At 33.6% G+C, this 23,929-nt stretch overlaps 1 protein-coding gene across 1 annotated transcript; it reads right to left on the bottom strand.

The window, feature by feature from the left end:
* Nucleotides 1–1,775: 1,775 nt before the first annotated feature.
* Nucleotides 1,776–23,441, bottom strand: LOC125048898 (calmodulin-binding transcription activator 2). The gene is made up of 19 exons (XM_047647852.1): nt 23,436–23,441; nt 23,090–23,161; nt 19,806–19,950; nt 19,178–19,224; nt 18,084–19,118; nt 17,765–18,002; nt 17,309–17,532; nt 16,817–17,086; nt 16,178–16,368; nt 15,724–15,858; nt 15,502–15,596; nt 13,927–13,994; nt 13,410–13,555; nt 12,476–12,639; nt 11,920–12,056; nt 11,111–11,211; nt 10,266–10,340; nt 6,395–6,499; nt 1,776–6,076 (listed from the first exon to the last, which is right to left on the bottom strand). The coding sequence occupies exons 1-19, from the start codon at nt 23,439–23,441 to the stop codon at nt 5,998–6,000; spliced, it is 3,333 nt and encodes a 1,110-aa protein (XP_047503808.1). The 3' UTR covers nt 1,776–5,997.
* Nucleotides 23,442–23,929: the final 488 nt, after the last annotated feature.

Here is a 23,929-nt window from a genome sequence, read left to right as displayed (position 1 = left end):
TCAGGATTAAGTCTGAATTACATACAAAATAAAATTTCTTGATTGACCAGCCGTGGTTCGAACGGATCCACGGAACACTTAAAAGTCCCACACTTAACCAATTTTCCTTATAAAATAGGAAAATTGTGAACTTTTAACTTGCACCAAATGAAACTATCGAAACTATAGTAGCCTGCCCTTTGCCTGTGTTATCACACAGGCAAAGGGCAGGCTACTTTCGCCATGGCTCTTGATATGATTTTATATTTCCAATTCGTAAAGGCAAACCTACTATGAGAATTAAAGCGACCCTTATAATAAGGTTCTCATTTTTTTCAAATTGTCCTTGTTTGAAAAGCGTTTTATTTCTAGTGACCAACTATTGGGTACCTAAAAATGGATTTTAGGGTTTGTGCGTTTGTGTAGAGTTCAAATAAGCCTTTACACATATACTGAGGCTTTTTAAACAAGCATTTTTATATTTTATTAGCATTTCATTATTGCAATAGTTGTACTCTCTTTATATGTAATTATATTTTTATTGCTTGCTTGTAAAGGTGTTACAAGTATTAAACACATTATTTTCAAACAATTAAAGACATAAGTTTTGGATTGATATTGTTGATTCTAGCAATAAATAACTAAAAAGGAAAATTGTGTATTATTAACTGATTTACTAATTAAACTATTTACGGGGTAATTAATGACACCAATCCTTTAATAAAACACTGTGTTTACTATACATAACAAATTAATTGAACTATCTTTAATGAGGTAATTATCAAATGAGATGTTATACTTCTATATAAAGTGATACTTATAAAATCTTTTATCATTTAAGTACGACATTCGATACTGGATACTACTTCTTATAAAAACTGTGTAATTATTCCATCTGAAAATGAATTGCGCACAAGACACGAATTGCCGCTGCAAATCCGTAAGTTTCATAAATATGTATTTTACTTGCTGGCTCATTTTAGTTATAACAATCCAGTTGGTATTCAGATATATTGTATAACGGAAACATTTGTCACGAACCTCATGACTTTCAGGTGAAATATTATAATATATAACTTAGCATTTCTTTTTTTCTCAGGTGCAAAAGTGGTTAGACAACCATGAAAAATATTTTGTGAAGCCCTCAACATCTGAAGCGAGAGCCACGAGCTCCTTAATGCAAAATGTTTCACCTTTCATCGCCCATCAAAATTATGGTCCACGACATGTACACTACGGCATTACTGGAGAAATACAGTACACAGATAAACTTGTAAGACTCCCCTACACGATGCAGCCTCCCTTCAGGATATCCCCTGTACAGCCTCCAAAGCCCTGATTATTTGAACTTAGCTTTATACTATGAATAATAAACATTTTAAACTGTATACTTAGTCTTCATTAATCAGCCTTTAAATTTCGAACGAATCCTTTACAAAATATAAAGGTTGCTACGCTTCTTTAACAGCGTCGCTATTAAACAAGCCACACCATCGATGATTTAATTTTTGAGTCTAAAATTTTAAGCAAAAACCAAAGTAGGTTTACAATTCAATGTGAATTTTTTTGTGATATGAATGGACGTTATAATTAATCTTAAAGACCTATTAAGCTATTCGTTACTTTAAAATAACAGTGTGGCGTGTGATAAAAATTACCAGACAAACAGGAAAATTGTATTTATTACGTTAGAAAATGACATGAAAATTTTATTTTAGTAGGTTTTTTACGTACGTAATTTAGCGTAGCGTAAAAGTATTGCTTTGAAAGGTGTGAAATAAAACAACTAAATTTAATCAGCAGTATTATTTAAATTGCTTTGAATCACAATTTTGTAGTGTTTATAGATTATAATAATTACAAAGGAAGATTATTTTTCATTTCAAAATACATAGTATCCAGTCACTTGCGTTGTTAGCTATATAGATAAATACAGTGATAAAATTATTAAATTTTTCCAAATTTATTTTACAACAATAACGTCGTGTTTCTATTCAGAGAAAATAAAGTAATAATCCAAATATATTTCCTAGTTAATAAATTATTAAACATGGCAATACTAAAACATTAATTTAAGTTTATAATAAACAATATATGAAACAAAAATACTCCTGTAAGGAAAATAATGTATCATTCAAAATTAAATAAAACCTATTTAACGGTTCATCAAGTAAACAAAATACAGAAATAAAATTGTACATACATAATTCTTAATGATTATTTTTGACTGAACTGGATACTTTACACCGTTCATCCTTCCCCATTTGGTGTTAAATACTGGCAGTACATAACAATTTTTACACTCTTCTATAATATTGAAACTTAATAACAATGATTACAATGCATACAATTTTTATATACATAAAAAACTTCATAAATTCGCTATTAAAGTAATGCTAAACATTACAAGCAACAAAGCATAAACTCAATTTGATGTTCAACTAAATGATGTTATACCTATTTCTAGCGATACGTGAAAATAACCTACAATGTTTGAAATTAACCGCACAATATCTATGATATGCAATATTATATTAGGCAGGCTAAAGCAGACTGATATAATGTCCAAAATAAAAGTTTAGCTAATGTTTTACTCGTGCCAGCGTCACACTTTACCGCAATCGCTATGTCCCCAATATCTCCGTGGGTTTCTTGACAACAAAAATAACTTTGAAAGTCCTTTTACAATTATGCCAATTATCTTTCCTTCGTTGTACATCTTATATGTATCATCGTTAAATTAACTAAGTCTATATTATTGCTTACGGAACATTCGAATCCATTATTTAATGGGTGTGCCCATTATTTAATTAAGATTAAATTTTCAGAGATTATATAATCGTCTATACGCCATTTTATCGGCATAGAAAGCCCTTTTGGTAATGAATCTATCTCAACATTCATGCTTGCATTTAAGGAAAAAACCTTTATAAATTAAACGTGTAATTACACTTTAAGATTGCATAATATATTATTTTATTTTACAAATGTTTTTATAACACATAACCTTAAAAATAATAAACCAATATTCTGCACAAAATATCAACCTGTCATACACGACCAAACTATAACGATAAAAAAATCAACAATACCGCACCGTATCTACAAAAAACAACAATTAAAAAACCTAACTCACACAACATAATTGTTTTTGCAATTTTATCACATTCGTTGAAATTATTCGCCTTTGGCGCATTTAGTAATAAATTTTGAGAATTTTCACGTTATTATTAAATCCTAAAAGCAAAATTCAGTAAAAATACTCAAAATTTAGACCGATTTAACATTAATAGTAGCCAAAATTAATTAAAACTGAACAATAATCTCACTAGCATTCAATCCATGTCCTTTATTACATTTCTATTATACTTAGCTATTACTAAATACGATTTAAAATGTGTGAACAAGCTTCTTATTAATATAATAATAAAAAGTAGTTAAATTTTTTAAATTTAAATTCTATGTATAGATTTCAAGATTTTTTCCATTTTTTTAATTTTCATTTCTATAAGTATTTCTCTAACTATATCTACGTCTAGTGCAGTATTTTTAGCTGTGGTCATTAACTAAGAGCGGATCGTAACCAATGCTCCTAAATTTTGTATTCTTTCATAAACTTATATTTGAATATGAAACCCTAAATACATAATAATAACTTACTAAATTTGAAGTTGAAATTATGCATTATTTGTTGGAAACTCCAGCTCTTATAATTGAACTATACCAGTATGATTATATAAATTCATGGAGCACAAGTTACGACAGCACTAAAAAGCAATCTATGTATTGAACTGTTTGTGACGATTGCGTGGATAATAAAATACTCTCCTTCTAAAATCAGAGTAATTTTTACCACAAAAATATTATTGCTTTCAGTTATCTCGCTTATTGTTAAAAGTATTGTATACGACTTAACTACTTCCTTCTCTTTAAAATATATCATTGGCGTTCCGGAAGCAACGTGCACGCTATCCAAAAATATATACATGACCACTAGCTAAATGAACTATTGTCTTTAACAGAAAACAAATGAGAAACCGATGGGTCGAGAACTTTTGGCGATACAACTCGAAATACTGATTACGTACTCGCCGTCTACGTATACATATATAAATATAGCATCTTAAAATTAGCAATCCAAAAATATAAAATGTACATGTTACATTCGCGCGCCCTCAGGTACCCCAAGTCCAGTGAATCTGGTCACTGTTGACTCTATTAATAAAGGTTGTATTCGCGTGTACTTTATCGCGTCACCAGAGGGTGCAAAAGCCGCCACAATTGGACGGTTATTCTCGAACTTCGTCGTTTTACACAAATTTCAACTAACAATTGCTATTATTATTAATGATTTCCAGCTCTTCCTATATCTATATTTTCCTTATCTTATTATTCGAAATTTCAAAGATGAAAGAACAATTTCCAAAAAATGTTAGCAAAAACTCCTATTAAACTTTTTAACGATACCAGCAATGGAAATCGTTAATAATAGAAAATCCTCTTCCGACTATTCTGGGCCAACCTTCGAAAGAGATGCAAGACATAAAAAGTATACAAATGTATTCAGAACGTTTACATCAAAGATTCAATCCAAAATTTTAAGACTGCTTAAATTTCCCAACATTTCTCATGAAGTATAATCGAATAGACAACTTAAAATAAAAGTCTAATCCACGGCCCTGCAAGCAAAGCAACCTTAGTCATTCGTAACTTTGCTTTATAAAAATACGAATCGAAAATATCTCGACGGCAGCACGTCGTCTTATGGTAAGCTATTATTACTTCTAACTCTTAGTCTATATCTATATTGCTACGTTAAAATATCAGAGAATTCAGAAAAAGGGAATAATTAGGTAGTTATTTCTATAATTAAGTGGTGCACAACCTTATTTTTTTCATGAACGCTAGATTAGTATGGCATTTAGCTTTATTAAGGAATCTAAAACAAAGTTTACTATATTCTAATGAACTAATCGATTTATATAGATAGTAAGATATTTAATAGTTGAAGTAGGAACTAGGGGTGGGGAATCGAAATTTGGAATTATATTGAAATCTTTAAGAGAAGTTAACATTCTAAATATAAAACAGAATATGAAACAATATAAAGAATAACGTGTAGTCTATGGAACGCGTTCGGCGCGGCAGTACCCATTACCGCTATGTGCTTCGCTGCGTCGACTAGAGAATTAACCTATTAGGCTGGAATGAAACCTTCATGGTAAACGTTAGACCAATAGTAAAACTAACTTTTTTTTTCTTAAATACGATAAAATCTCAAAATACTCACAGCTCGTCGGGTTTATTGTATTATACGCTAGGTGCATCTACTTTATAAGAACAGTGGCTTTTAATAATTTGAATTTGTACTTAACCTACTCTCTAACTTCACCGTGGAAATCAATAAAACAAAGTAATTCCGAAAAGTTCACGTAAAATTACAAAGTCGAAATTGAAAACGAAATCAAATACGTTTAATTCACTCCAATGGCACAGAAAGTATTTAAGAATTTTAAAACACTTTATCTCATCGGCGTTCTAGGAGAATTATTTTACATCCAATTTAGTTTCAAAAATATGATTCCAATAAATGTTCTAAACAAATTTCTCAAAAATATATTATGAAAATATAATACAAATACGATAAAATTTATACTAAATATAACCCTGTCTATGACCTGAAGTTCCAACGAAAAACAGAAGAAAACAATGTTAATTTTAAAAAACCCGATAGACTAAACTATAGCGTAAAAAAGTGAATAGGTGTAGATGATAATCAATAAACAATAGATCTGGAATGTACTACAGAAATCAAATTCGAGGAAATGGTACTACAACGAACATTTTAATATATTAAAGACGAGTTAGCAACCCGAAGTATCTAGAAATATAAACATTCGTGAATCGTAAACAAACAATAATTTTGCTTAAAATAAGAACCATTAAGCGCCTACTTGTTCATATAACTTCAGACGTCGTTGGTATAAATCTTCAGTAAATAATTGCAGCGGTGTCAGGTCACATTTTAAATAAAAGCTCGATCAGTAAATCATCATCGGCGTTCATAGGTGATTCGGGCGCTAAGTAATCAATGATCCTGAAACAAAATCTTTGTTAAGTACTACATGATACGATTGTATAAAATGCACAACTTTCTGCATTCTCTTGGATGTATGCCTGCTTGCTAAATATGATCCGATTAAATATTTCTGCATTTCTTCAACTTTTCTGTCAAGTCTCTTACAAAACATGGTAAGCGGATTTATTCCTAATAAAAGGTAACAATTGAGATCGATTTCTATACCTATTTTTTTTAGATCTTTAAGCCTACCACGCGATCTGACCGTGGCTGAGAAGCCAAACTGCAAGGGAGTCCAGTCTCCCTATCGTAAAAAGGAACTGTATTATGCTATACCTATTAGGCGTGTGAGGTGTACTGGTGATGGGCAGCAACGAGTTTCGGCGGGCATCCTGCAGCAGCCGGTCCCCCCTCGCGCTTGCGGCTCGCTCTCTCTGCAATCTGCCGCAAATAGCAGTTTTAAGATTTAAATTATTTAATTAATATTTTAATGATAAAACAAAAGCCAAATGTTTTAAGTTATTACTAAACATGGGTCATAATGATATTTTATTTCTGTATAAAAAGACACGGCAAGGTTTGTTTACGAAGTATTTGTCTTTGCCAAGAACGCAATGTATTACAAATCTACATATACCTTTTTTTAATTACTTACATTTGTTGTAAACTCCTCCCAAGTACTGGTAAGCAAGAAGTTAAAAAAATTTTGCTTAGTTTATTCTACTTATTAGCCTTTACTAGACAGAGTATAGTGATACCAAAAACTGTTATTCGACTCAGCATAAAAATTTAGTTGACAAAAACTATATTGTTTTCTTTCCACTAGTTCATTCACAGTAAAGATAAAAATATACACATTATATATTCAGATCACAATTAAAAAAAGATCAATTAAATTGTTGTAGTTCGTTGCCGCTACTCAGTACCTGGTATACAAATACATATTTATCTTGAATAGTAAAATAAATACCTGAATATAACATATTGTTATTAAGATTAATTTGTATAGAACACGCTTTTGCGTTATGGGGTAACAGCGAGATTCCTTTCAAAAAACAAGTTTGTTTACATGTTTACTGTCATTTTACTGGCACGACGCCATCTTACATAGAGAAGCGTTATGGCGGGTTTTTTTTTAATTATGAATGCTTAATTCGTATTTAAAACCCAATATTTAAAGAATTAAAATTAACAATTGTTATAGTTTCTATAGTTCTGTATAAATTGTTGTATGTTCTCCTAAATTGGCGTGAATATAATCATATTTATATGTTAGGCAGTCGGGTTCAATTTTCAAATGAGTTATTCGGAATTCAATTAGTAAACGAGTTATAAAGTTCACATGAATAAATTAATAAATAAATATGAAATAATTAAGAAGCCGAGAGCAAAAAGTTTTAATTAAGACCTTAAGTAAACTAAAAGGGATTAAGTACAAAGAGAAACTCCAAAACCGAATAAAACACGGCCGGCGCGGCTGTTGAAATTATTTCAGATATTGGATTAGGGCACAGAACAATGCCGGCAGTAGGTTATAAATATATCATGGACATGTACTCGCTATGACTTTTAACTATTGCCATGAATAAATAAAACTATATTAGAAATGACAATATGTCTTATTTAGCAAAGTTCCTCTCCTGCTAATCCTAGGACTCTATAGATGTTTTTTATTATTAAAACTTCGTTACATTAGCAGTACAGATAATGACAGGTAACCTAAATTATTAGGAAGGCAATGGGTGGCCTTATCGCCATCAAGCGTTCTCTTCCTGGCAAACCTAATAAGGAAAAATAAAAAAGAAATACTAAGGGAAATTGGAAGAAATTAATAAAAATAAAATTACATACAAGTACAATGGAAAAAATACAATGAATACTAACTATAATCTAAACTAATAGAAACAAACCAAAAGCTAATTTTAATATAATCCCTAACTAAAAAGAGAGAACACGATTTATAAAGTTAAAAATGTATTATTCGTTGCTTCAAAAGTTGTATATGGACTGTGTTAAGCTGTACAATCTCGTCGAAAAGTGATTTAAAACTGCGCTTTATATCATAATATAACCATCACTGTCAACTTTCAGATGTCTTCCTCGTACTTTGTTTGTGTGTCTCACTAATATCTGTGTTAATAATAATTATGTTGTATACGTTAACAACTTAATATTATGAATACGGGTTTAGAAAGGTTCTTTATTCGTTACACTTTTATAGGGCTCGCCGGAAGGCATCACCGTTTAACTCAATTTGTCTAACTACATTTTGTTACTAGTCGTCTCTTTCTGGCAAATTATATTGGTAATATGTTGAAAAGAGAGAAATCAGAACTAGTTTCAGCAGTTAAATGATTTGGTTTTGATGGTAAAGGTCCACCAATATACAATCCCACTTGCAAAGTATAGGAATGAAATATCTTATATTTGAATATTTTATTCTCGCTTGGCTTGGCTTTCAATATGTAAGATAAAAACGCACACACACTTCATGCAGATTTCTGTATCTTCTTCGTAATCATTGGCTTTTTAATAGGCAAGTAAGTGATTAGTTTTCTGTGCCTGACATACAGTTTGGTTCTATGGCATACCAGTTACCTCGCAATGTTTTCCTTCACCGTGGTAAATACGCAAATACGTAAAGTCCATTGGCTACAGCCGGGGTTCGAAAGGGGTGAAAGTCGCTGAAGCCACTAGGCTAACACTGCTCTACTGAGTTATACAACTTAATATCTATCTATATAATGTAGAATTACTGCTGTGTTTATAATTAACTTTGTATTCATAAAAAAAATATTTATCAGAGAAATGGTCATGTCACAGACCTCGTAAATTAACAACTTCAAAGTCTAAATTTGCCAATATTAATAGAACTACAAATAAACGACTTCTGGATAGTCTATAGTAATAGTAGTTTTATAGCCAATTATTAATGTCGGAGCAATGGCGTTAGTGTCAACTGCCATTGTCATTATAATTTAATAACATCAAACTCAAATTAGTTCAAAGCAGTTAACAGTGGTTTATTTTGTCAATGTTAGATCTATAAATTAACGACTATTATTCAATAGTGTCTCAGTCACTTTTATTATTAAAAGTAAATTAAACTAAAATATAAAAGTAATCAATTGATAAACGTTTCTACGACTGCCGTTTGACTCCGTAGTCGATTCCGATTCTATCGCGGAATGAGTTCACGAATTCTCACGATACTTCTTTGTCACACATTCGGGGGCTAACATATAAATTCAGGCACTGGTTGGAACGGCTCTCGTTCTTCCTGCACCATTATTTGGGTGCTGCCCTCGTTCATCCTCGCTCTTTAACGTTTCCCCTCTCTCACTCTTTCATACATATTATCATTTGGTTGATTTGGATTACTTATTATTTGTATATAAATCACAGTAGCTCACGCTTTGTCATGAGACCATTTTTATACTAAATTCGTTTGGTAGTAGTGGGTCACGCCTATCGAAAAGCCCCTTTTCCGAACAATGGCTTTAAACGTCACTTTGGGTCTCGGCAATAATAAAAGCAATTCTCCCTTTACAGAGACACAAAGGAATATTAGTTTTCATACATTTAATCCTTAGTCAATTCCGAGGGATTTGAGAGCATAAGTATGATATGATATTAGTTTTCCGTAAACAATTTTGGTCTATAGGGAATTTCGGAACTTTCTAAATCAAAGCCAATAACTGAAAAGGTTGTATATTAGTAAAATGTTTGGGCGTTATTTCAATAATGGAAAACGTGTTAATTAAAATATTCAGATATAAAATACTACAGTTCATTGCTTGGGGGAGATATACCACATATATGAAACGTTTTGTAAATAATAATTCAAAGGCGCTAAAACCTATTGTTACTTTAATGGCGGTAAATAAATATTGAATTTTGTTAATTAAGAATTGAAGCAATGAAGTTGTAAAAGTTGAAGAAGCAAATCATATAAACACTTAACTCTTTCCTGTCTCTCTAATATGACATTAATAATTTTTCATTCGTATTTATATTATTGAAATCTTGTCGTATGGTTTTGTTAAGAATTTGTTTTGGATTCCTCACTTGTTTTCTAAGTATTTATCTCTACTCTAATCAATTAGAACAAGTCACTCATTAGTAACGAATTAGTAACAAAGACGTCGTTACATAATGAGTTCTATAGGTTTTATTAAATTTGGAAAAAGGTAGCATAAATACTCACTTAATCTTAGTTTGTCTCATAAATTGTTGAATTTTCCTCGCTGCTTGATTTTGACGACGCTGTGAGTAGGTTTTTCTGTGAAGTTAGTTTTAATGCTTAATTGACAGATCATAAATCATATGTCCTGTTTATATATCAATTATTCTCTTCGGAATACTAAATTTTATTATTAAATAAGGAAAATAATTCGATATATTAAATGTCCCTTCATTCTTATATAATAAAATAATTGTAAATTGCGATACATAGTAAAAATAAAAGATAGAATAAAAACAAGCGTTATTAAAATAAAAACAAAATAAAAAGTGAAGGTGGATGGGTTATATGATAAGAGAGAAGAAGCAGAAATGGAATGGAACATAATCGCAACGGAGTGGTACCCACGAAGTGAGAAACGAAAGGGAGACAGGCACATAAGAAGATGGGAGGAGTATAAAAAGGTAGCGGGTCCAATATGGAATCGGAACGCTAGAGAACGCCAAGATTGGAATAATTAAGAGGAGGCCTTTATCGAAGGACAAGATGTGAATTCCAATTTTGTGAATTATTGACATCCGTTTTCCGATAGATATTATGAAATCAATATTATTTACTTTATATTTATTTGATTATTAATTCAATGAGACAACTATCACATTTGTGTATGTAATATAATTCCTCATTTTTCTACTTAACTTTACGAAACACACATTTTATGATTATATCTCCATGTGTGTCAAAAGAGTAACAACTGCCGTGGCCGGATATGCCTAGATAAGGTAAAGGCTGTTTATGCAATCTTTTTAGTTCTGCTATAATAGATTTAACGTCTACAATCTGCTTCAAATCACTTCAAAACTTCTTACTTGATTGTCGCAGTGGCGGCCTGTTGCCGACTCTCCCTGTGCGAGCGGTAACCGCGCTGAATAACAATGGCGGCGGCGTGCATTTGCTTCAGGTAAGCGAACTGAAACAAACACGATACTAACATAACTGTTTCATTATAAATGATTTATATAACCTTATCTAATACCGTGACGATTATTAATAAGATTCGTTTTATTATTTTTGTTGCTTGTTTTGAATGATTTATTGGTTATGGTCATATTAGATATTTGTTTATTTGTCCAAATAATATTTGTATCAAAGTTATACTGCACTTAGTCCTTGGTATGTCCATTGAGGGATTTTAGTTGATAGTATAAAATAAAGAAAAACAAAATAATAATCCAATGGAGCTACAACCCTAAATGGGTCATGGCTCAGATTGCATTCGTTTCTTCGATCATTTTTATTTTATAGACAACTAGGTAGATCAGTCTTTTGTGTATGACATTTCTACGATATTTGGGTTTTAGATATGTCGGCTTCCTCACGATGTTTACCTTCACCGTAGGAGCAAGTGTTTTTAGCGCACATATAAGAAAATTGTATTGGTGTACAGCCGTAATTCATGACATAATTACTACTAGACCAACAGTGCTCTGTGCTCTCAAACACATAAAGTTTTACTTTAATATATTGACTTACGTTGACCGTTGTTCTCTGTGTATGGAAAGATTACCTAACCTAAAATTTTCAAAATAAATAGAGATTATAAGCTGCACATGGCTATGTTGCATGTAACACTTATTAAATGTTTTCATTATGGTATTCGCTAATCGTCTATAATGACCTGTTTGTATCGCCGGTAGCAGTTCTGTATAGTGATGGCGGCAGCTGCTGCTCGCCGCTGCAGTTGTCGTCCGCGGTACTGACGGTATGCCTTTTGGATGGTTATGGCTGCTGAGTACAGTTCCCGCTGCTCACGATCTGTAGTACAAATTTAAACCGTAATAACATTTATCTCTGAAAGCAAATGTTGCTAATTAAAACTTCATTTGTTCAAGGTACTTCACAGAGTATTTTAATATACATATGTAACATCATAAATATTCAAGTTTTATCCAGACCAATATTGGAAAAACGCAGTCTCTTCAACATAATATTTGTTTTAATTATTTATTCATACATTCACACTACAAAGTTATTGTTTTGTAATCGGTATTTCTTTGTTTTTTTCTTACCACTTTTTAAATTTCTGTTCTATATTATAGCCTATGTATTTTATTTTACATGCTTAAATATTCTGTAGCCTGAAATTCATATTATATTTGCTAACTATACTGTAATGAATCGTTGTGTATAATTGCGGTGTAATTAATTATAATATATAATGTGGTAATACTTACCGTTGAGAGTCAGGCTCGAAAAGTGTGTGGTGGTATTCAGAAACTCCTGCAGTGTGGCTGACGGGGTACAGGGTAGAGCTGATAAAGGTGATTCTGGGGGTGGAGATAACGCTGATCCAGGGGAAACTGACCCGGATGAGCAAGGGGTTGATCCGCCACAATATCTGAAATCATTACGTTAAATTTAGTTAGGAAAAGATACATTTTCTAGAATTTTAAATGGTGGTAGTGTCACTTCTGTCGGCAAACCTTACTTCAGTGGAATAATTACTTTATAAAATAGATAAATCATAAGTAGGTATCATTCTTGTAAATGTTCCGTTTTCGATTTTCGAAATCCTTTTTGATTATTATCTTTATATATATAATTCTTCTGTGAGTGTGTATGTCACTGAACTTCTCTCAAACGACTGGACCGATTTTGATGAAATTTTTTGTGTGTGTTCAAGGGGATCTGGGAATGGTTTAGATTCACAAATCAGCCCGCCAGATGGCGCTGCAGTCGGTACTTTCATACTTTGCTTTACTAATTGCTTGAAATATCATGCAGGACAACGTCTGTCGGGTCCACTAGTTATATTATATATATTAAACCAATGATTATTAGACAAAGTATATATTACCATTTACGTATTTTACATATTATGGATAATTATTATTTATTCATTTTATTGCGTGGTACGTACCGAGACTTTATGAGAAGAGTAAACGCGTTATTTCTCTATTTTTATTTTACGCCTTTAAATTCAATTAAACCAATTCGACGTAAGGTCATTCAAGAAAAGAGCGTACCAATTCTTAAAAGGCCGGCAACGCACTCACGAGCGCTCTGGAATTGAGAGTGTACATGGGCGCGGTATCATCTATCATCAGATGAGCATCCTGCTCGTTTTACAAAAAAAAATAGCCAAATATAAGGGTAAATGTGACTTACGTTCTGTAAGTGTTGTCACAGAACTCAAAGTTGAACTCGGCGTGGAACGCAGTTGTGTCATCAAGTAGGGGCACCATGAGCGCGTCATCACCGCCGCCAGGTCCGTGGTCCAGTTCGCAGCCGGACAGCAATGTAGAGCTTTCGTTCTATACAAATAAAATAAATATATAAGCACACAGAATATACAATTTTAAACGTCACTTATACAACTTATATATAATACCAATAAACTTATACGTAAAAATAATAATACAATTGTGATTTATTTCATGATTAGATCCTGGTGTCTATTTCTAAAATGTACATTTTACGGGAAAAATACTAAATAGGGTTTCGACTAATATATTTGTATTGTGTAAATTCAATGTATGTTTCAATCAATAAAAACCTTATTTATTTTTTATTATTTTTATTAGATATTAATATTATTAATAAAATAGCAGTACTACTTAGTAAAAAAAGCGGTATATTTTTTTATTGATACGCTATCTAAATATTATGTAGAAAGATAATTTACCTTTATTCTTTCGGGCATTGCGGCTATTATCTGTTCTGCTAACGTGAACACTCTGTCATCCTGCTCCCCTGGAAAGTATCATATATTGGAAAAAGGGAAATCATAAAACCTCGTCTCAATTCAAGCCTAAAGTGAGATCTAGCTTTCAACTGGCATGGGTAATGAAACTTCAAATACAAACGTTTTTTTTTATATGTTATATTTATTTTCAAATTTTAAGTGGGTGTAGTTCAAATTAAGTGTTACCATATTTTAATAAAACATCAACTCCACACTAATCATCCATAAACAACATCAAGTATCCATCAAAATGTGCTCTTAAATCACAGTGAAAGCAAACTTACCTTTTTTTTTAAATATATATTAGCATAAATTCTACACATAAAAAGCGGTTATATAGGTTTATCGCTTCATGCAAGCCACCATGCAGTGTCGTGAAGTATTTCATGTCCTTTTGTCGGGTGACTTGTGTTCCTGAATAGGGCCTCGTTTTGTTGTGTTCGGATATAGAATGACTGTGAATAGACCATTACGAACCACTGAAAGCGACATCGATGGACAACATCGAACAAGTCGAACCGATATTTATCATGCACTATCGCTCATTGAACGAAATAATCTTAAAAATACTTCGTCCATGAGGTTTTATATTTAGTTAGTTATATCGGTTCAACCTTAACAGGTCTCTACTAACAACACCGGGACATCTCCGCTCGATATGGGATACAGATACAGAAGAAACTACAAGTCTACCGATAGCTATGACTGAGCTACACTGGCAAGAGGGACAGAGACAGACAACGTTGATAAGAAGAAGGCCAGAGCGGCCATGCAACTACTACATTCACAACATCAATAGTCGAGCGGAGGGGTGGCTCCAAATTGAAACCGTATAGAACAGTCTTCGTTTAGTATTTCTCCTTATAATTGGATTTACGGTAATCCAAATTGGGTAAAACCTGAAAGCTAATCTCAAGTAGCACCACGATTGAGTGTTCCTAGACGATTTTTGATTACGATACTTCTTTTTCCTTGAGACATAAACAAATTTTTACAATGCAATTCATATATAGCGTCATATTTTGGTGATGCTAGGAACACTCAACAGCTCAGCCTCAAGTGAGCAAATTGCCCTCCCGAGCGCGACTGTCTATACAGCTTCGCAGGAGCGAACTGACCTGCGGCAGACGGGCAGGGTGCGCACGAGGTGGGGGGCGTCGAGGGGCGCGCGGGCAGAGGGGGGCTGGGCGTGGTGGCCGCCGTCTCGCCTGCGCGGGCGGACAACTGTCAGTCGCGCGGCTGGGACCAGCGAATCACTCCTCTAGTTTGTTTCTAACTTTACCCGACTCTCGAGCCTTATCTCTAACCGATTTATCTACCTTCGTTACCATCATTTTATCTATGGTGAAATATTTTAGTGTTACATAATGCGATTCGACGACGCTGAACCTTCGTCCTATGAACTAAGGTGAAAAATTTTGAAATACCCGAAGAGGGCGTATTGCCGATGAACTAAATAATCGTTTGCAAATGAAAACTAACTTTTCTATGATAAGACAAGAATGTGACACTTACAAAGGGCTAGATCCATGCGACGGCCTATCTTCATATCTCCGAGACTGTCTTCGGAAGTGTCAGAGTCTAAGGGTAAAGACATACTTCTCTCCCACCTGTAATCAGGTTTACCTTGCAGTGATTATATTACACTTCTGTAAGATATGGCGAATTTTAAATACACGGAAACCTGCCTTTCTCTCACCACTATATGAATAATAAATAAAGTTAGTAATTATTCACCTTAGTGAAGTAGAGTCGTTTCTATCAATAGCGGAGTTTGAACGAAATGCATCTGCCATGTTGATGCCGCTATCAATTGAAGGTCTTTTCACTAAGTTGCTTTCTAAGCTTCCCGTTCGACCTTTTTGCAACAAACTGAAATAAGATGAAAAATATTATTTAAATGCAATGTTTGACAATTTCATACGCATCAAAATTTGTAACCACTATTAAAAAAATCCAATAAATTGTAAGTAACTTTCCTCTTATTGTTTAATCAATTAACATAATATACACGGCTTAGCAATTCGGGATAGATAAAAATCCTACAAATGCTTATAATCAGCCTTTTTCTTAACGTTTTTGGTTAAGTATACACGAGTAATCCACATTTAAATAATATTTAATGCTGAATGTATAACGTCGAGCTACGTTAGGTCAACTGCCTTTAAATACTAAAACGGAGATAACATACCTATAAGGTCTCCGAAAAACCGCATCTCCCGTAGGTGGATGAATCCTATCAAGCAACGCAGCTAGTTGGGTATGACCAGCTCGATGTGCGGCTGCAGCCGCTGCGCGTGCGCCGGCCTCACGCCTTGTGCCTGCGCTCCAGCGTGCTAGAACTACTGCCGTGTCTGTATGACCCGCCGCACTTGCTACCATCTGAAATTGATTTAAAGGTATCGTGATATTTTTTTCCTAAAAAATACTCATGTTTTAAAAGATATATAAGAAACCACCACTATGTGGCTCCAGCTGCCTACCGATGTATTTCGGAACCAACCGGACTTAGAGTACCTCAAAAAAACAGCGTACCAATTCTTAAAAGGCCGACAACGCACTTGCGAGCAGATTCGAAGCAATGAAAGTGTCTATGGGCAGCGGTATCACTTACATTAGCTGAGCCTCCTGCCCGTTTTCTGTTATTAAAAAAAAACTAAATACTGTTGAATTTTCGACAACATATCAGTACGATGTAACGCAGTAACAAAATTATTCCGACCGGTAAGGATATGTAAAACTTCTCGATTTCCGCCATCGGTGCATTCGGTCGGCTAGTTAGTGGTTATTCAAAAAGTCAGTGCTTCCACAAGTAATTGAAAGAACTTACCAACGGTGTATTATTTTCGCTGTCTCTGGCACCTAAATTAACTTCCTTTTCTAATGCTAAGCTATTATCATCCTGCCGCCATCGAAGCAGGGCTGTGGTCAACTTGGTATAACCCAAAGCTGCCGCCAAATGGAGGATTGTAGATCCTTCCTCACTTGGTTCGGTTGCAAAGCCCTCAGAAGTACCTGCTGACCTATTACTCAACGATTGGCAAAATGTGACCAGACGATCTTCAAATTTTGGATTCGTATACAACTGGACGTCTTCAACCTGAAATTTTGACAAATTGAATTAAATTACAGAAGATATTAAACTCTATACTTATATATATAGAGTTCAAAACTTGAATTGTAGAAGCAAACATTGACGACGGCTCTATCACGCTACGCCCGAATGAAGCGGGAGAACTTACGGCACAGATAATAGCACAAGAAGTGGTTATTCCACTAAATAAAAATATCTAATTATTGACATAACAGGTACAATAAATACCTGATTATTATCATCCATAGGCTCTGTTTTCAACTGCAAGCGCCCATGTAGGCGTTGTAGGCGCTGCAGTAATGAGAACCGCCTAAAATCCAGCGACGGTAACGGTGCCGATGCTGGAGACGTAGGTGCGGGAGCTGGGCCAGCTTTGTACTCGAATACAACGGTATCAGATACTACGCGGCCACCTCTAGCCACTTGCATCGCTGCTAAGCCTGCCTCATGCGCTGAAAATATCCATTATTTTTTTAGGAAACAAGAAGCAATCACAAGATCTTTGGATCGGAGGACTGATAATAATTTACAAAAAAAGGAAATAGTCGTTTAAGAGATACATAACCGACAGACAGATATGTTAAATAAGTATCCTAAATGTGTGCTTATCACCATATCATTCAGCTATTTGACAATAGCACCTACCAAACAAAATGATCGTTAGATCTGTAAAAATTAGCTCACCTGGACAATAACATCTCAAGAGTCCATTTTGAACCAATATTGATGGTACTGGAAAATTGTCAAACAGAACCGTGTATTGATCAGAAGTCTCAGTCCAAGGTCCCGCGACTAGTACCTTAACACCACCTTCTGGATACGCCCATTCCGGAGAGTAATCAGTAATACTTAATGCTCGCTCATTATTACTATCAGTCTGCATCTTTTCTTGATTGTCAGACGATGAATTACCACATAAGGACTGAAGAGAGAAAAATTAAAATAATTACATTATTTCTTAACATGCCTATTTTATCTTAATTACACTTCGTATAAAACTTACCATAGGATTCGTGGAAATTGAGCTCGGATCTAGTACTTCCAGTTCAGGAAAATCGCCTAGCATGTCGAAAGCATCCAAATTGACAAATACATTGTCATCTACCACATGCGTGGGTGACGCTACAGCCTCACAACTTTCTATAAAGTCCATAGTATCAATACCGGACACCATTACATTAGCGGTCTCCGTGGACCGTACTACACTTCTATCTAATTCACACGTTGGCATATTCGCTGACAACGTTTTTTGGATATCTTCATGCGATAACTCCAACGTCTCGTCAAAAAATCCACTAGATGATTCTAAATGCGCATCTGTTCCTAACAAAACTAACGTATCATCACAGTTATCTATATGCACTTTATTCTCTAAACGCTCTAGAAGATCTGGGTATCGAGATGGCGTCGCCGGTGCGCTTGCGATCATGTGGCCACGACTTCTCGGTTCCATCTTTATTTTCCTATCAAAAATTTCTATATTCACTTTCTCTTCTACCTGTGTTTCTACTTCGAAAGTCGATTCTGTTTTATTAATACATGTATTTGGCAGGTTATCCGGAATTTCCCTTTTTAATACAAAAGTGGGTTTATATTGTTGACGGTATCTGTCTCTTGGCTCTTCACAAACAAACGAAGTTACTGACAATGGTGATACTAAGGAAGAATGCTGTTGACCTCCATTACTAGTACCGTTCAAGATTAGTAAACCTCCACCTCCTTGTATCTGTCCCAATGATAACAACAAGGGGGACGACTGAGTGGAAGTCCTATGATCTCTTGTGTATTGGCGTGGGGGTTGTGCCATAGGTCGAGGTGAGGGCCCAGTTGTAGAGGACACGTGGTGGTCCGATGCTGGTGGTTTCGATGCCTGGATACGACGCAGGGGATGAGCACATGTCCTTGAATCTTGACAAGTTGAATCAGGGCATCCGCATTCTAATTGTCTAGCCAATGCTGCTGCTCGAGCTGCTCTTTGTTTTTCCATTAATTGCCCCACAATCGCTTCCACGGTTTCTGTCGTCTGAAACATTTTCCCCTAAACTTAAGATGGTATGCAGAGTTCACGAAATAAACAAAGAATTAGAAAATACGTACTGATATTTCCAAATCGCTATTAAGATCCGGTTCATCTTCGCTGAAGACTGAAATTTAAAATTAATTATATCAAATTATGTAATAACGTAGATTTAAAGATAAAAGCTCATTGAGTTAATAAGTCTGATAAATTGTAGCAAAATATTAATATAGTGATGATTTCAAGCCGCGATAATAAACATAGTAAATGTTTCAACATTGTTTTAATGATCCACATTTATGAGGATCAGAATTAATTGGTTATAATTAATTTATCACTCATTCTCTTTATAAATATGCAATGAGGGGCGAACATAGCTTGTTGCGTTTTAATTTGCAGTACTTAACATTTATGAAAGTCGACAAGGAGACAACTATTTGATTATACGTATAACTTCGCCCTCTGCCAAGACCATTTAATATGGTAATAAGTTGCCGCAAAAAAGTTTACACGTATTTTTTGTGTGTCACATAAATTTTAAGGGAAGTCTAATGGCAATAACTTTATACTTTGTAGAATGGACCTCATTTTCGGCGATTACATTTTTATATCACTAACAAATGCTATTAATAATCTTAATAGCTTTTCTATGTGTAATCTGTGTGTTAAAGAAGTTATTTATCAAACAGAATTTGATAGGGCACTTACACATAGGTTTCAACTGGCTGACTAGTTCGTCTTTCGTCCATTCTTTTTTGTCGGCCCACAGCGCCAAACTTGGTGCCACCGTCGCCAGCTTGTTGTCATCGGGGTACGGGACGTTCAGATAGTGTACTAGTACTATATCTGGATTCTGTAATAATGTTGAAAAATATATAAATAACATTCTTATGCCACAGAATTAAAGCACGTAGTTTTCAGAATTTTGTTAAAAATGATCATTAATAACGTTATTTTTAAGCTTCATTACCATTTCCCCTTGACCATGAATAAAGCAAAACGCTAAAGTCATTATGTAAGCAATGTGTGCGTTGCGAAGTTTAGTTAGATGTAGATTGTAGGCGCCACATTCATTATACGGAACAAAATAACGAGCGAGTAAAGACACTCTCAGGGCCCATAGCGACTCTCACGCAGTTAAACCTATAAAAGTAAACAATATTTTAATTTTCAACGGGAGAGAATGTAAAATGGACTACGCAGTAATAACTATCCATTTGTCTTCAAAATGGTGGCAATAAACATGGCGGCATTATTTATGTAATGGCCGTTGTCCAGGGTTGCCACTCGACACGTGCACTTTATTGGTGTTATTGTGGTTTTTCATTAACTCGCTGTTAACGTGATAATTTGTTGTAAACAGTTGGCGGATAGCACCACTTAAAGGTTTCATTCAAGTGGAAAATAAAATTAAAACTATTTTTAAACTGTTTTACACTATTATTACCAAATGATCGTCGGAGCATTTTCTATTATGATTATTATTAAACCTATGAATAAATATAAAAACAGAATTTTAACTGTTTAAAAATTTCTTACCACTTTCAAGGTATAACTTTAAAATATATACTACATTTATTGTTCAATCTATTTTACGGTTATAAGTTAAAATTATACCCATTTTAATTTTAGGTCTACATCGAGGATATGTTTGCGAATTGTCAACCCTTAAAATGCAAGTTTTATTACTGTAGAGTTAAAAGTTGTCCTACAGTTTCAGAGGGGCTGAGACCGGATCTAGATTTACTTTTATAGACAAACAATAAACAGATAAACAAGATGTTTATTGTAGACATAGATAAAAATTGAATGTTATTATATTATGCGATTTATCCTCGAAGTTTCTAAATTAAGGTTTTATGAGTCATTATAGTCACTATTAGTTTGAGTAGATATAAAACATTTAACTTGTAATAATAATAAATAAAGATTCGTAAGTTAAAATGTTACATTATGATAAATAATGAATTCATGAGCACCTCAAAATCAGGACTGTCAAAGAGGAGATCAAGACCTGGAGTATGAAATACAAAAAAAGGCTAGAAATGCATCCTAATAAGCTTGCCACGCTACTAACCATACCGGACCTAATAAATAGGCTTAAAAGGCGACAAATCCTAAGTCTTGATAGACACGGTTGAAAGAGAGGAGCAGTCTCGATGGAGATTTTGCTCTGAACGTCTAACAGCTCTCAACACATCTGCTCATAGTCTAGCTGACTGATTGCACTTTATGAACTTTAAAGATACAGTTAAACATATATTTTGATAACAAACATATTAAAAAAAATTTATACCATACAATACTTACACTAATTTGCTTCTAAATAAACATAAATTCAGTCAAAATACTACACATATTCATAGAATCAATAAACTTTTACTATTGACTCATGAAATTCAAACTAGTGTTGTCCCATATCGAGTTTCGCTGACACCTGTTACGGGAGCCTTGCACCGCAATCAGATATTCAATTACAGGTAGGCATTTTGGACGCTATCTAAACCTACTGTTGAATTCATGGCATTTTTCAAATACCATTTTATAACGGTGAGTGGAATGCTATATACCTTTCATGAAAAAAATATTTGTTAGTAGAAGTAAACTTTACAGAATTTCATTAATTGTAATTATTACTATCATTGTTATCGTTTTTATATATTTTTGTTATTAATGCCTTTTAATCTCGTCGGATCAACCGTGGTAGGGACAAGAAAAAGATGGCGCGTAACCGAAAAATGTGACGGTAATTTTTCCAACGCCGATAAAGTTTGACTTCAAAAAGCAACATAGCGCTTAACCGAAAAACGTGACGATTTGCTACAAAATTTCACCCATACGTCGATAAAGAAGTTTCACTTCAAAAAGATGGCGCGTAACGGAAAAATGTTACACTAAATTTTTTTCCAACCCCGATAAAGAAGTTTCACTTCAAAAATAAATTTTAATTTAGTAATATTTGTTTGAATTGCTTTTACTAACTAATAACGAAAATGTATTTTTGTAAATGACACTTTTTCAGTAGTTTGAAACCAGTAATAACATTTTATGGAACTTTAAAAAATATTAAGTATTTCTTGCTACGTAGTTGCTACGATGTAGCTACGATCTTGCTACAAATCCCAAATAGCGTAACGGCGGTAATGAATAAAGAAATTATTTTATTAGATATTACGAGTATAATACATTAAAACGCAACATATATCACCTAATTCGCAGACGTACTAACACGCGCTATTAAAATGACAAACTCTCTAAAGGATACAATTTTTCAGACTCAGCACCGAAGCTTTTACCGTGATATGAAATCTTGAAATACGCGCCTTTGATACCTGCCTCATGAAATTGATAGAACCGCGAATTGGACTTTCCAGTTCAATATTTCTTATATATTTTCACTTGAATCGCTGGAATATTAATGGAATTTCGCAAACTTCTCACATTTACGGAGCCAGATCCGCCGTGGCTTTTAGATATGTAAGACAGATTAAACGCGAGTAAACATGAACTTGGTTTAAACTGGAGTACAGATTTATATAAGATTTTTAAAGAAACTTTGCATTAGAATATTTGAATTTGGAATATGTTAAATATGAATTAGATTTATGATTTGAAATATAATTTTAGCCAAGATTTTAAAGAACTATCTTGTTTAAGTGTCTCAAAAGATTGCTTTTAAGTTTTTCTAAAGTTTTTAATGGAAGCTTTTTTAAAATAAAGCTTCTCTTATGTAAATTTTTCTATCTACGGTAAATGCAAGAGTTCTTAGCACGTTACAACCCGTATATAATGACTGTAACTTACTGAATGGTAGATGATTATGGATGTTAGAACCTTAACTAATAACGGTCAAATTCACAAACGCCCCATAGACCTGAATTAGTTATGACGCTTGTTTATTTGCATTAACATAATATTGATAGAGATAAATCATAAGAAGTAAGTATTTAAATAAATGTAAATGAATCAAATAAACTTGTGTTCAATATTACCTGCAATAGCCAGTAACATCTTCGATGGAATGTCGGCAAAATGGCAGAGTGTACGTAGCATCCATAAATACACTGAAACGTAAAAAATATACATAAATATACACAAGTATTAAAAGGCAGAATGGAGTACCAGCTTCCATACTTGTAAGCTGGAAATTGTACGAAATTCTTAATTACATCGAACAACACTTTAATTAACCAGAAATTAGTGAATCGTCACAGGTATAGTTCAGATAAATTTCTAATGCGTCTTATTAAATCATGAATCAAATTAAATTAAAATTAATGTATTCATATAGGAAACTGTGTACACTTATGAATGTGTGTTTAAAAAAAATTCATCAACCCCCATTTCGTTGATCAGGTAATAAAAGTAGGTGATAAACCTTCCTTGCCTGGCATACGTCGAATTTGAGATATTCTTGTTTCGTTGCGATTTCTTTTGTTTTCCTGCATGCATATGAGTAAGAGTTTATTAAGAAAAGAAAATCGGTACCCAGCTGGGATTAGGACAGGTGACTCCAGGTTTGAATGTTGAAAAAAATACAAAACAGAAACGACGAGAAGCTAACATTAAAACGTTTAAAATTATTCCCTCAAATAAAACAAAATTGGACGATTGACTTGAATAAATCAAAAATATCTCACTGAATTAACGGTCCAAACTTCAAAATACTTTGATGAAGTTTGCAAATTCTCTAAAATCCAATTAATCAATAGTTGTTAATCTATTGAAACTCGATTGGCAATGTAATAAACGTTGATTTCAATAAGCAACGGGAAAATGTTTTTTCCTTTAAAAATAAATCACGCGTAAAGTTGATAAAATAAAAACTATAA

The sequence above is a fragment of the Pieris napi genome, chromosome 4 (assembly GCF_905475465.1).
Source record: "Pieris napi chromosome 4, ilPieNapi1.2, whole genome shotgun sequence".
Taxonomy (NCBI): Eukaryota; Metazoa; Arthropoda; class Insecta; order Lepidoptera; family Pieridae; genus Pieris; species Pieris napi.
Note: the sequence above shows the minus strand (reverse complement) of the source record. Positions and strands in the feature narration are given on the sequence as shown.